The 15000-nt window shown below is 45.1% G+C and overlaps 1 protein-coding gene across 1 annotated transcript in view; it reads right to left on the bottom strand.

Moving 5' to 3' along the window:
- The window catches only part of mgat4b (alpha-1,3-mannosyl-glycoprotein 4-beta-N-acetylglucosaminyltransferase B), a 51699-nt gene that overhangs the window by 16274 nt on the left and 20425 nt on the right, over positions 1 to 15000 (bottom strand). The window contains 3 exon segments of the mRNA XM_063877339.1: positions 1285 to 1418; positions 2118 to 2261; positions 2707 to 2886. Coding sequence (XP_063733409.1) covers positions 1285 to 1418; positions 2118 to 2261; positions 2707 to 2886 — 458 coding nt within the window.

Genomic DNA, 15000 nt, shown 5'->3' with positions numbered 1-15000 from the left:
CGGTGCGAGGTCACACACATGTTTGTCTCCCTGCTCCTCCTTGTTCCTCCTCCTTTTACCTCCTCCTTGTACCTCCTTGTACCTCCTCCTTGTCCCTCCTTGCTCCTCCTTGTACTTCCTCCTTGCTCCTCCTTGTACCTCCTCCTTGTTCCTCCTTGCTCCTCCTTGTTCCTCCTTGCTCCTCCTTGTCCCTCCTTGTCTCTCCTTGTCCCTCCTTGTTCCTCCTTGTTCTTCCTTATCCCTCCTTGCTCCTCCTTGTACTTCCTCCTTGTTCCTCCTTGTTCTTCCTTATCCCTCCTTGCTCCTCCTTGTACCTCCTCCTTGTTCCTCCTTGCTCCTCATTGTACCTCCTCCTTGTCCCTCCTTTTATCTCCTCCTTGTTCCTCCTTGTTCCTCATTATTCTTCCTTGTCCCTCCTTGTCCCTCTTTGCTCCTCCTTGTACCTCCTCCTTGTTCCTCCTTGTTCCTCCTTGTCCCTCATTGTACCTCCTCCTTGTCCCTCCTTTTATCTCCTCCTTGTTCCTCCTTGTTCCTCATTATTCTTCCTTGTCCCTCCTTGTCCCTCTTTGCTCCTCCTTGTACCTCCTCCTTGTACCTCCTCCTTGTTCCTCCTTGTTCCTCCTTGTTCCTCCTTGTTCCTCCTTGTTCCTCCTTGTCCCTCCTTGCTCCTCCTTGTCCCTCGGGCTGATATAATATTTAAAATCCTCTCTCAGTGTTTAGCTCCTCCTGGTGCTCCTCCTCTCAGCAGGTTTTCTGCAGAGGAACACGGAGCAGCACTTAGAGCTTCTGAAGTGGAGAGAGGAGTAGCATGAATTTTACATGACTGAAGCGTGTTGGCGGCGGAGAGAACATGTGACGTCTCTCAGCGGGAAAGAAAGCCTGCAGAGGTCTGAACATGTCCTCAGTTCTGCAGCTGATACTGCACAACTGTATTCCCACGCCCGGAGGAACGACAGGTGGAGCAGGAGGAGGCGGCAGGAGGCTCTTGAACCTCTGGTGGAGCGCTGTTTCAAATCCTTTGATTTATTTCTGTCTTTATTTCATTCCCTCAAAATAAAGCGCAGTGACCTTTATTTTGAGGGATCTGTTTAAACCGTTTCTGAGAAAAACTAAAGGGTCTTTAAGAAGACAGTGAGGAGCCGAAGCACTGAGAGTGACCTTCATCACTGATACTACGGACACACACTCACACACACACACACACACACACACACACACACACACACACACACACACACACACACACACACACACACACACATACACACACACACACACACTGACCTCTGCGATGAAGACGACGATGACGCAGTCCTCTTTCTCGGCGGCGCTGAGCTCCGACATCAGAGAGCTGAGTGTGTCGGTCAGGTAGGAGTGGACCTCCCTTTTCACACTGGGAACCCCCATCACTATGGAGACTGCACACACACACACACACACACACACACACACACACACACACACACACACACACACACACACACACACACACACACACACACAGACACACACACACACACACACACACACACAAAGGAGATATATTAGATTCAGGCACTCTTCTTACACTTTTGAAAAGGAGGTGAATGATCAGGCTGTACTTCATATACTGTATGTGATCTCTTCAATACACAAGAACCTCACACACACACACACACACACACACACACACACACACACACACACACACACACACACACACACACACACACACACACACACACACACACACACACACACACACACACACACACACACATACTGGGCCCGGGGCTCCTAACCCGACCGGCAGCCCAGGCACAGTGCACCTTCCCTGGGGAAACATCTCACTGCGGTCCCCTGACACCCTCCACCTCCCCCGGAGACTAAAACACACAGCTCCTGGACCAAGGTCAGTGTGTGTGTGTGTGTGTGTGTGTGTGTGTGTGTGTGTGTGTGTCAAATCGTATTTATATGTAAGGTTTCTGAAAGCAAACAGGCTCAGCACAAAAGTTTTTTTTGGAGCATAAAGGACATAAGATCCGGTTAAAGGATAACACAGAGGCTTTCAACTGTACAGATACAAGGCCACAGGGTGTGTGTGTGTGTGTGTGTGTGTGTGTGTGTGTGTGTGTTACCCCCGGTTCGGCCCTGGCCCAGGTGCACGGCGGGCTGCAGGCTGTCCTCCCGGTTCAGCAGGTGGGGGAGGTGGTGGAAGATGGAGGGGAGCTGCAGCACGTTCTTACTGCTGCTCACATTCCACAGCTTCAGACGGGTCTCCTCTGGAACCGGACCAGAACACAGAATTCAGACCAGATTAAATTGACTTTTTGATTTAAATGAGAAGTTTTACTTTCTATAAATATAGTAATTATTTTCTATGATTTCATTTCAACTTCTTGTGTTCATTCATTTTTAATATGTATAATATTTCTATTCTTTTAAACCTCATCTTTTTATCGCTACGTTTTTATGAATATTTCTAAAATCTTTTTGCTTTTATTTAACTTTACATCACAATTTTGATCATCATCTTTTAAAACAACATTTCTTTTTTATTTAACTCACTTTGACTTTTTATTCAGTCAGTTAGATGAGATTAGACTCCTTAAAACACATAATGGTACCGGACTGAACCAGGGCACACTGGACCGGTTGAGGCTCAGCTCCAGGTGAGTGAGCAGGTAACCAGTTATACAGTATACAGTGTGCGGTACTCAGTCTGACCGGAGAGGCTGCTCCAGGTCCGGTTGATGTCTCTCAGCGCCTGCTTCTCGGCGATGGCTCTCTTGATCTCCTCCAGGACCAGGTTCAGTTCTTTGGAGCGCCGCAGGTTCTCCTGCTCCGCCGAGTGGAGGCGCTCCCTCAGCGCCAGGAACTCCCGCTGGTAGATGTCCACCACATCGCCTGCAGGGACACAGAGAGCACGCTCAGAGAGAGGTCGTCCTGCAGGTCTAACGGGCCACAATCCCAAAGTTCCGGAACACGATGACATCACTTTGGAACACTTGCGCTCCTACTGGCCAGCGCTCCGACACATTGTACGTGATAGGCGAGGGGCGGGACATCTCTAAAAGGACAAATCGCTCAAATTTGGACCAAAGCATTATGTCTCACCTGTTGGTTTCATCATGCGGTTAATGAGGACATTCCTTTTGTTTCACAAGCATGAGCTCTGCAGATTCCTGACTGATTATATTTCAGCAGATGCTGGACCATGCATGTTTCAGCTTTATATTACACATTTTCCATTCCTCCTGAGCACTATGTTTCAGACACAGATCTAGGATTACTGATATGGGGGGGAACAGGTAGGGGGGGTTGAAATAATCTGAGTGAAAACATGGAAATAAAACGCTAAATCCTCCAGCAAACATCAGCCGGCCGTCCATCATCCTCGGGTTAATGCAATGTGAAGGTAAATCTGCAGTAATCCGTGTTACATACACATGGTACACACACACACACACACACACACACACACACACAACACACACACACACACACACACACACACACACACACAGCCTGTTATTTACTAAGTACAATGACTCTAAAATCACGACCGGTTGTCAGACCGTTGCTATGTTGCACGTTTGGTTCTGAACAGAGCCGGCCAGCTAACCAATCAGAGCAGACGGGGCTCTGGTTTCAGACAGAGGGTGAGCAGAGGAGCCGGTTTATATAAAACCAGTTGAAAATTGAACTAAAACACAGGATCTCTATTTTCTGTAATTATTCCCCTAAACCCTCATTAATGGAGAACAATAGTCACATCAGGTCTGCAGCAAACACACACACACATACACACACACACACACACACACACACGCACTCTGCCGGCTGATGAGTTTTTAATGATCTCCTGCCCTGTTATTTATCTGCTGAATTAAATAATCTCCTTCCTGCAGCAGCCGTCTGCTGCACAACACACTCTGAGTTTCTAGAGCTGCACAACACACACACACACACACACACACACACACACACACACACACACATACACACACACACACACACACACACACACACACACACACACACAGAAGTTTATGTAACAATATGTGGAATTTATTGCGCAGATTTTCTTATTTAATTGAAAGAGAGTCATCTTTTGTACCTTCCTCATTTCTTACTGGATTTGAATTGAGATATAAAGTCTACGCCTTACTCTGCTTTATTGTTAACATTCAGTCGAATATTCTGTATAAAAAACATCAGAAATCCTCTTCAGTTTGCAGCGTAATTTAAGATTTACTAAACATAATTTCCTTTTGGCAACACCCCCTTAAGTCTGGTCCTTAAGACTTCCTTAGGACACCTGCTGTTGCAGAAACACCCTTAAGTTTCTCCTTAGATTAAATCTGTTGCACGTGAAGATTCACAGGTAGGTTAGGCAGCCTCTATTTGCCTTTCGTCTATTAGCCACCTGCGTACACCTGTGTGTGTGTGTGTGTGTGTGTGTGTGTGTGTGTGTGTGTGTGTGTGTGTGTGTGTGTGTGTGTGTGTGTGTGTGTGCAGTACCTCCTGTAGGGGGCGCTCAAAGGACCTATAACTGCATCTCACAAACTTAACAAGGGCTTCCTTTCAGGTTACAGCAGGACAAAGCAGAGAAAATTGGATTTACATGCACAATAAACAGTGTGTGTGTGTGTGTGTGTGTGTGTGTGTGTGTGTGTGTGTGTGTGTGTGTGTGTGTGTGTGTGTGTGTGTGTGTGTGATAATAACACTGTGACAAGCCTGATTGTGTTTCAGAGCCAGGCACTTTACAGGATTACATCGTCTCATTCATGTTTTAACCTTTGACCCCGCTGAGACTCGATAAGTGTGTGTGTGTGTGTGTGTGTGTGTGTGTGTGTGTGTGTGTGTGTGTGTGTGTGTGTGTGTGTGTGTGTGTGTGTGTGTGTGTGAGTGTGTGTGTGTGTGTCTTCACGCAGCCTTTTATCATAGTTAATCAAGGACAACAAGATCAATAACAGTGAAAGTAAAGTCTTCAAGTGAGGTCAGAGGTCACAGTCTGCAGACACACACACACACACACACACACACACACATCCACACACGCGCGTTATTCACATCATTTATGTTCATTATAAGCTCATCGATCCTTTTGCTTTTTCAGTTAAGTAATGGAATTACACGGATCAGATTTCTGTTTCCATTCAGACGTTGGTTGAAACGGAACATTAAGTTTCACATCAAACTGGAATTTATAATAAATAAGTGTCAATAAATGTTCAAATGAATACACAACCTCTCATTTATCCAGATCTCCATGAATACATATTCAGGACTAGTTATAGAGATGCACATGCAGATGTCTTAATACCACTTAATTCACACACCAGTCGATGAAACCTCGAAAAGCCCAGATCAGATCAATCACTAATATGAAACACACATGCACACACACACACACACACACACACACACACACACACACACACACACACACACACACACACACACACACACACACACACACACTTTCTCTATAAAGCAGAGCTGAGAGGGCGGTCAGGTTGAGTCATCCTGAGTCTGTGTGTCAGCGTAATAATATAATAGCCACCAATCACAGGGTGTAGAACGCCCAGGTAATGAGATTACCCAGCATGCTCTCTTGCTCACACACACACACACACACACACACACACACACACACACACACACACACACACACACACACACACACACACACACTACAGGATGAGTCAGAGTTAATGGTTTTTCAGCTCACAGGAAGCAGGATGAGCGGAAATATAAACGTGTGTCACAGAAACTGATTTAATATATTTCTAAGTAGAATATTAAAATGTATTCTCCTGGGACAAGTCTCCATGCTTTAATGTTCAAAAAGCTCTTTATTTTTATTCTTATCACCCTCTGTCTGAAACCAGAGCCCAGTCTGCTCTGATTGGTTAGGGGGCCGGCTCTGCTGTGATTGGTCAACCAGCTTAGAGCTGTCCCGCCCCTTAGCCTATCACGTACCATGTGTTGGTTCTGGAAGTAAGCAAAGGAGTTTCTGATCTACCCAGGGATCTTTCAGTAAGCAGAACGATATCCTCCGAAGTCTAGTAGAATAAAGAGCAGCAGAAGAAGGAAATACTTCATTTAAGAGAATTTGTACTTATTGTAAGTAACTGTCCAGAAAGGTCTGCAGGATTCCCGACACGAAATGAAAGAAAAGGGGAAACTTGATATAAATGTCCAATGGGAGTTTTAAAATGTGAAACAGGAAGTCAGAGAGGAAACAGGAATCAGAGTCAGAGAGGAACTGCTGATGCTCACTGGTTATTATCTCTGAAACACTGCGGCACGAAACACCAAGTGCACACGGACAGTTAATCCTGACTGTGGAACACAAAACACCTTAAGAATTCCATTAAAGTTCAAAGTGATGTTTCTGTACAATCACCCTTAAGTCTTCTGCTTAAAATGTAAAAAGATAAGGTGTGTTGTACATAAGACCCTTAAGTATTGTCCCTTAAGTTCCTTGAAAAACATCTCCTTCCAAAACACCTTAAAGTCTTAAGGTTTCTTAAGTTGCACAAAACATTAACAACTAAAAGTTTTCCTTAAAATAAAACATGTGGCATAAACACCCTTAAGTATTGTCCTTAAAATAAAAGTTAAGTCATTTTCTAGACAAGACAATTCAGTCTTATAAATGCCCTTAATACATGTGCTTCACAAAACACCTTAAAGATTCTTCTTAAAGCTTCCTTGGAAAAACCTGTTGTGGTAACTTACACGTTTTCTCACAAAACAACCTTAATTATTCTCCTTAAAGTTGACTTAAACCAAAAATGTTGCAACCAACACTTAAATGTGTCCCCTAATGAGAATACTGTCCAGCGCATAAAACAGATTTAAGTCTCATTTTTCTTCGAGTCAAACAAAACGGCTTTGACTTTAAGGACATTCTTAAGGTATTTTGTCCAGCTGACCGCTCCTCTCTTGGTTCACCCTCTCTCTCTAAACCTACGAGTGTTAGTTATTATTTAAGGAAGGTCTGGCTTCTCGATTGTCCTCTATGAGTCTCGTAAAGACAGGATCTGCCGGAGCTAATAGATGTCTGTTTGTTTAGCATCCCTTCCTCATCAGATCACTCTCAGCACACCGACAGACTCCTCATGCGATCAGCTGACCCCTCTGTCCGGCTCATCTGCTTATGGTTTCATAAAGCATCAGAAAGCACTCCTGTTAGTGGACTGTAACGCTCCACAGAGCTGCAGGAGATAAATCCCCAGGGTGACGTCAGACGGACAGATCTGAGCTCCAACAGCAGATCTGTTGGGAGTGGAAGAGTCATGGGAGTGTTTTACAGAGAGATGGAGGCTGTGAGAGCTGAGAGTCAGAGGTGACTCTGAGCGGCTCCTGATCCGCATTCCTCAAATATTTCTGCACAACAAAGAACAGCTGGAGAGAATCACCGACCTGTGGTTCAGTCTGGCACCGACACACATATGTGAACACCTGTCAAGTCAAGGCTTTGAGAACAATGACATCATCCCCTAACATTAATATGTGTGTGTGTGTGTGTGTGTGTGTGTGTGTGTGTGTGTGTGTGTGTGTGTGTGTGTGTGTGTGTGTGTGTGTGTGTGTGTGTGTGTGTGTGTGTGTGTAAGACAGGATAATAACTGGAAACCAGGTAATTGTTCACAGAAAGACAGATCCTTAAATATTCTCCCTTAAGTTTTCCTTAAAACATGTGCTTCACTTAACACCTTTAAGTATTTTCTGAAGTTTTCAGAAAACGTATGCTGTACATAAGACTACTAAATCTAGTCAAATAAGTTGCAAAAGTATTCTCCTTAAAATCTCCTTTAACAAAACACCTTTAAGTGTTCTTCTTAAGGGATCTTTGATGTAAAACCATCATCATTTAGTCCATCACCGTGCTGCCCTGCCTCTTAACCCAAACTCCATACAGTCTTATTTCTTTTATCTCACTCTTCTCTCGATCTTTGTCTCTGTTATCTGAAACCTCCCTCTCCTTCAGATATCTTTTGTTTTCTGAATAAATTCCTCCTCAAAACCCCCCCCCTGCTGCTCACACTGATTTATAAAGTGAGCAGACTTCATTAACCTTCTGTAAAATCACCCTGCGTCTCCTCTCCTGAGAAACACAAAGGTCCTCGGGTGAGATAAGAGCTGGATCCCGTCCTCAGAGAGACGGGAACAGTGCTATTCTTTTCCTGGTGCATTCATTCCCACAGATCTGAGCTCGAGAGACTGGTAGGAACATTAGCATGCGGGCCAGACGGACTGAAGCAGCGAGAGCAGCGGGACGGCCAAGAGAACCGGCTGCACAACAACAGAAAGTCACAAAAAAATGGCAGACACAGAGGGGCACGACAGGCCGCGAGGAGCGCTAGCATCGTTAGCCAACAGAGGGCTGACCGACGGGCGGGAACAAAGGGCGCTTCTGTGGTTCCTGGAGCAGAAGCAGTCAGGTGTGTCCGTCGGCTTTATGATGCTGGAAGTGTGTGTTTCCAATCAGCATCAGGACTCTGATGAAGACACCACATGGTTTGATGAGGAAACTAAGCTGCCAGGAAATATGACAACAAAAATGGAAACTGGCACCGATGTTAAACACTGAGATTGCTGAGGATAAAAATCCCTCCAGGAAAATATTATCTTTCCTGAACAGCAGGTTTCAATCCGCCACACACTGGATGCTAGGGGGCAGCGGGGGTCACACCCCGACTGATGTGTGGCAGCTCCAGATCCAGTTAGCGTGCTGTTGAAGCCATTTTGTCTTTCCATCTGGTCTATATTCATCATGAGATATTATGAAGGTTTGTATATGTTTCATTTTTCATATCTACTATTGTTTTTCATTGATGCCGCATACCAATGAAATGACGTCACATAGGCGTGGCTTTGGCCCTTTAACAGGGGACAGGTGGCGGGTGTGGGGATGAGTGGAAGTCAAACAATTTATTAACCGCATGATCGACCGCAGGGGAAATGGGGAAGAGTACCCAGGCTACGGCGTATTATTTTGAATCTACTGTTTAAAAGTGTTTCGTTTTGTTAAGCATTTTGACCGGGGGACACTAAAGAGAGACGCACACGGCTGGAGACCAGGGGACACTAAAGAGAGACGCACACGGCTGGAGACCAGGGGACACTAAAGAGAGACGCACACGGCTGGAGACCAGGGGACACTAAAGAGAGACGCACACAGCTGGAGACCAGGGGACACTAAAGAGAGACGCACACAGCTGGAGACCAGGGGACACTAAAGAGAGACGCACACAGCTGGAGACCAGGGGACACTAAAGAGAGACGCACACAGCTGGAGACCAGGGGACACTAAAGAGAGACGCACACAGCTGGAGACCAGGGGACACTAAAGAGAGACACACACAGCTGGAGACCAGGGGACACTAAAGAGAGACGCACACGCTGGAGACCAGGGGACACTAAAGAGAGACGCACACGGCTGGAGACCAGGGGACACTAAAGAGAGACGCACACAGCTGGAGACCAGGGGACACTAAAGAGAGACACACACAGCTGGAGACCAGGGGACACTAAAGAGAGACGCACACAGCTGGAGACCAGGGGACACTAAAGAGAGACGCACACAGCTGGAGACCAGGGGACACTACAGAGAGACGCACACAGCTGGGACAGAAAAGTAGGTGCTGCTAATTGCAGTATTTTTACTTTTACTGAAGTGAAAACCCCGAATACTTCGTCCAGAACTTGTTTCATTATTCTCTAAATGTCCGACACACACAGTCACCTCGGTTAAAACCCAGACAGTATCATCTAACAGTATGACTTCATCTTACCGTGTGTGTGTGTGTGTGTGTGTGTGTGTGTGTGTGTGAGAGTGTTGTTAGCATCTGAGCTCTTGTTTCAGTCGATATGTGGAGTGGATTTGTGTTTATTTGAGCTTTTACTCAATACTGTTGTCTTGTCTGAGGGTGTGTGTGTGTGTGTGTGTGTGTGTGTGTGTGTGTGTGTGTGTGTGTGTGTGTGTGTGTGTGTGTGTGTGTGTGTTGCAGAGTCATTATCATGGTCAGATGCACACACACACACACACATACACACACACATACACACACACACACACACACACACACATACACACACACACACACACACACACACACACACACACACACACACACACACTGGTCAGCTTGGCAGCGCTGAGAGATTTTCACATGCCGCTTCCTCTCAATATCAGCTGTCAGCTCCAATAGGAAGGAGACAAAGAGAGGGTAGGAACAAAAATCTGGCAGCGTTTTGGTTCCTACCCTCCTGTCACAGCAGATGAACTCACTGGCTCTCACTGGGAAGCATTCCCTGTTACAGAAAGAGGCTTATGCTCAGTGTTCCACTTTTAAAGGCAGGTGTCTCATGTTTCAGACACAGCATACAGAGACGTGTTCACCCTGAATATCAACACTGCTTTACTGAAGAATGACATCAACATTTAAGAGCTTTTATTTATGTTTATAAAAGAAGCACAAGGCAACAGTTAAATGATATCTACTATATATACTTTATTTATCCCAATAAAAACATATTTTTTAAGAATTCTCAGAAAAAAATCACAACCGACTTCTTCTCAGAATTCTGGGACTTTTTGCTTTCTGCAGATTTTTGGAAAAATATATATATTCTTTCTCTCAGAATCTTAATATTATTTTCCTGAAAATATATATTTTTTACTTAAAATAAATTATGAATTTCTTTTTTTCTGGAAATCTCAGAATTCGGTCTTTCGGTCACATGGGGTCCTGATCCTCTGATGAACACGAGCAGGTAAAAATATCTATTAGAGATTAAACATCTTCTCTGAAATACATTTAAACCATTGTGTACTTGATTAATGTCCTTCAGACAAACCACATCCTACACACACACACACACACACACACACACACACTGACGCTGGGAGTTCCTGTCCACATAAGATAACAACTTCCTGTGTATGGAATAAGAGCTTCCTGTCCATAAGCACCAGAGGTCGGACAGACGAGTGCTTCCTCTAACGCAGGTTCCCCCCCCCCCTCCTGAAGCTGATCCTCTGTTTGTTCATATATTATAACCAGATACAGTATTTCACATTTTGGTCTTCATCTTTTAGTCTCCCGTAATATCATTTCATATATATTTTAGTGATATAACGTACAGCCTTTAACCAGTCATATTATAAATCAAAACAAAGAGTTGCTGTCACAAATTAAAATACAAATCAAAGAAAATATATAAATTCAACTAAAACAAATTAAAACATATCGTAAAAAATGGGTTGAATTAAAAGAAATCAAATAAGTTTCATTCGTAAATAAAATCTACAAATTCTTTTGCAAAAAGCTCTCATTTTATTTTATATGTATATATTTTTCTGTATTTCTAAAAGTTCTTTGCACAAACATGTCTTTTGCATTCATTTGCTTATATATATATATAGTATATTATAAGTTGCATTGTTAAGAAGCATGCAACTGAAGGTTTGTATTGCCAAAACTACATTAGCTGCGTGAGTATAAATAAATAAAGATTTGAAACCTGACGGTAATCATGTTCCTGCTCATTATCACCGTTAGAAACACCTGAGCGCCTCCTCCCCTGCTGACAGGAGGCCAGTCAGGGGGTTAATGAGGGGGAAGAAACGTCAACTACGTTACCCAGAATCCCACTGGGAGCCATCATGGGGTCAGTGATTGGACCTGAGTACTTCCTGTTTACGGTGCTGACGGTCCCCGCAGACCACTAAGACCCATAAGAAGATAAGGAGAAGAACATCATCGGGAACATTTTCCACCGCAGAGCTGATCACATGACGGAGGAATGAGCACTCATGGAAACGGCCGAAGCATTCATGTTTAACCCCCAGAACTCCCAAAAAACCTCCTGTCCTATTTTTTGTTTTCTAATCACCAAATGTACTCATTAATAAACCCAGAGATGTCTATATTCCCAACGCCCTGAGCCTGCTTCAGATTCAGAGTGTTAACATATTTATTTAGGCTTGGGTGAAAATCTTTTCATTGAACTCAAAACAGTGAAAAGATAATAACACAAACAGCAAATGTTTCTGAAGCTTTGCAGTGAACTTAATGCACCTCTGCAACTTAACTCCAGAGCTCCAACACAGCTCTAAAACACAGCAGCAGTCTCTGATGAAATCTGGATGTGAGCAGAGAGCAGATCTCTGACGGACTGCAGGTGCCTGAGAGGGGAACAGCTCTGACCTGGTTCTGTTCTGCACTGGGGCGCCTCCCTCATGCATCATGTCAGGATGTTAATGATAATCCTAATAATACAAAGAATCACATTTATCATGATCCAAAATCCATCCAGGCCCATCCCCTTCAGAGGCACTGTTGTCCTCTTGGTTTGTGTTCTGTGATAAACAGCAGCGCAGTCTGCGTGCTGCATCTGTCTGAGAGATTTACTCCTGCAGCAACTAAAGGCCATCAGACCGAGACAGGAGGCATTAAGAGCTCGCTGAACGCGTTCACATGCAGCAGCAGCAACAACATGAGGAACATGCAGCAACATGAGGAACATGAGGAACATGAGGAACATGCAGCAACATGAGGAACATGAGGAACATGAGGAACATGAGGAACATGTAGTAACATGAGGAACATGAGGAACATGTAGTAACATGAGGAACATGCAGCAACATGAGCAGCATGAGGAACATGAGGAACATGCAGCAACATGAGGAACATGAGGAACATGACTACCGCCCAGTTGCACTCACCTCCATCATCATGAAGTGCTTTGAGCGGTTAGTCAAAACTTTTATCACCTCCTCCCTCCCTGACTCACTGGACCCCCTGCAGTTTGCCTACAGAGCAAACAGGTCCACGGATGATGCCATCTCCCTCACCCTCCACACTGCCCTCTCCCACCTGGACCAGAGGAACACTTATGTGAGAATGCTGTTCATTGACTACAGTTCAGCATTCAACACCATTGTGCCCTCCAAGCTCATCATTAAGCTCAGGGACCTTGGGCTCAACAGCGCCCTCTGTGACTGGATCCTGAGCTTCCTGACGGGCAGATCCCAGGCAGTGCGGATGGGGAACATCACATCCTCCACCTTGACCCTCAACACCGGAGCCCCTCAGGGTTGTGTGCTCAGCCCTCTCCTCTACTCCCTGTTCACGCACGACTGCGTGGCCACACACAGCTCCAACACCATCATCAAGTTTGCTGACGACACGACCGTCATCGGCCTGATCACAGACGGCGACGAGACGGCGTACAGAGAGGAGGTCAGAGCCCTGACATCTTGGTGCCAGGACAACAACCTCCATCTCAACGTCAGCAAAACAAAGGAGCTGATTGTGGACTACAGGAAGAGGCAGAGAGAGGCACACACACCCATCACCATCGACGGGACTCCTGTGGAGAGAGTCAGCAGCTTCAGGTTCCTCGGGGTAAACATCAGTGAGGACCTGACATGGACACATCACACCAGGGTCATATCCAAGACGGCTCGACAGCGGCTCTTCTTCCTCCGCAGGCTGCGGAAGTTCAACATGGACTCCAGGATACTCTGCAACTTCTACAGGTGCACCATCGAGAGTATCCTGACTGGCTGCATCACCGCCTGGTATGGCAGTTGCACCGCCCTCAACCGTAAGACTCTACAGAGGGTGGTGAAAACTGCTCAGCACATCACCAGGACGGAGCTGCCATCCATGGAGGACCTCTACACCCAGCGGTGTAGGAAGAAGGCCGGTAGGATATTAAAGGACCCCCATCACCCCAGCAACAATCTGTTCTGTCTGCTGCCGTCTGGCAGACGGTACCGCAGCATCCGGACCAAGACCACCAGACTCAGAGACAGTTTTATACCACAGGCTATAAGACTACTGAACTCCTGAGCTGTGTGAATGTCTACTCACATCTGTTTATAGTACACACATACATATATATTATACACATCTGCCATACATATCTGTTTATAGTACACATATCTATATATTGTACATATCTGCCATATACATCTGCTATACGTAATATATGCATCTGCCCATACCTCCTCATTCAACAGAGTAAAGTATTTAAATACTTTCAATGTATTCCACATATGTATATATTTCACATCCTCAAATCTGTATTGTTGATATTGTAAATATTCTTCTCTCTTTTTGCACTACTTTATTTATCTTTTGCACCATGTATGTGGAGTTGTTGGAGGAGCACGCGACATAAGATTTTCATTGCCAACATATACGCTGTATCTGCTGTGCATATGACAAATAAAACCTTGAAACCTGAAACATGCAGCAACATGAGGAACATGAGGAACATGTAGCAACATGAGGAACATGCAGCAACATGAGGAACATGCAGCAACATGAGGAACATGCAGCAACATGAGGAACATGCAGCAACATGAGGAACATGAGGAACATGCAGCAACATGAGGAACATGCAGCAACATGAGGAACATGAAGCAACATGAGGAACATGCAGCAACATGAGGAACATGCAGCAACATGGGGAACATGAGGAACATGCAGCAACATGAGGAACATGCAGCAACATGAGGAACATGAGGAACATGCAGCAACATGAGGAACATGCAGCAACATGAGGAACATGCAGCAACATGAGGAACATGCAGCAACATGAGGAACACGAGGAACATGCAGCAACATGAGGAACATGCAGCAACATGAGGAACATGCAGCAACATGAGGAACATGAGGTACATGAGGAACATGCAGTAACATGAGGAACATGCAGTAACATGAGGAACATGAGGAACATGCAGTAACATGAGGAACATGAGGAACATGAGGAACATGAGGAACATGCAGCAACATGAGGAACATGAGGAACATGAGGAACATGAGGAACATGCAGCAACATGAGGAACATGCAGTAACATGAGGAACATGAGGAACATGCAGCAACATGAGGAACATGAGGAACATGCAGCAACATGAGGAACATGAGGAACATGCAGCAACATGAGGAACATGAGGAACATGAGGAACATGAGGAACATGCAGCAACATG

The sequence above is a fragment of the Eleginops maclovinus genome, chromosome 23 (genome assembly GCF_036324505.1).
Source record: "Eleginops maclovinus isolate JMC-PN-2008 ecotype Puerto Natales chromosome 23, JC_Emac_rtc_rv5, whole genome shotgun sequence".
In the NCBI taxonomy this organism is placed as follows: Eukaryota; Metazoa; Chordata; class Actinopteri; order Perciformes; family Eleginopidae; genus Eleginops; species Eleginops maclovinus.
This window is presented reverse-complemented; position numbering and strand designations above follow the sequence as displayed.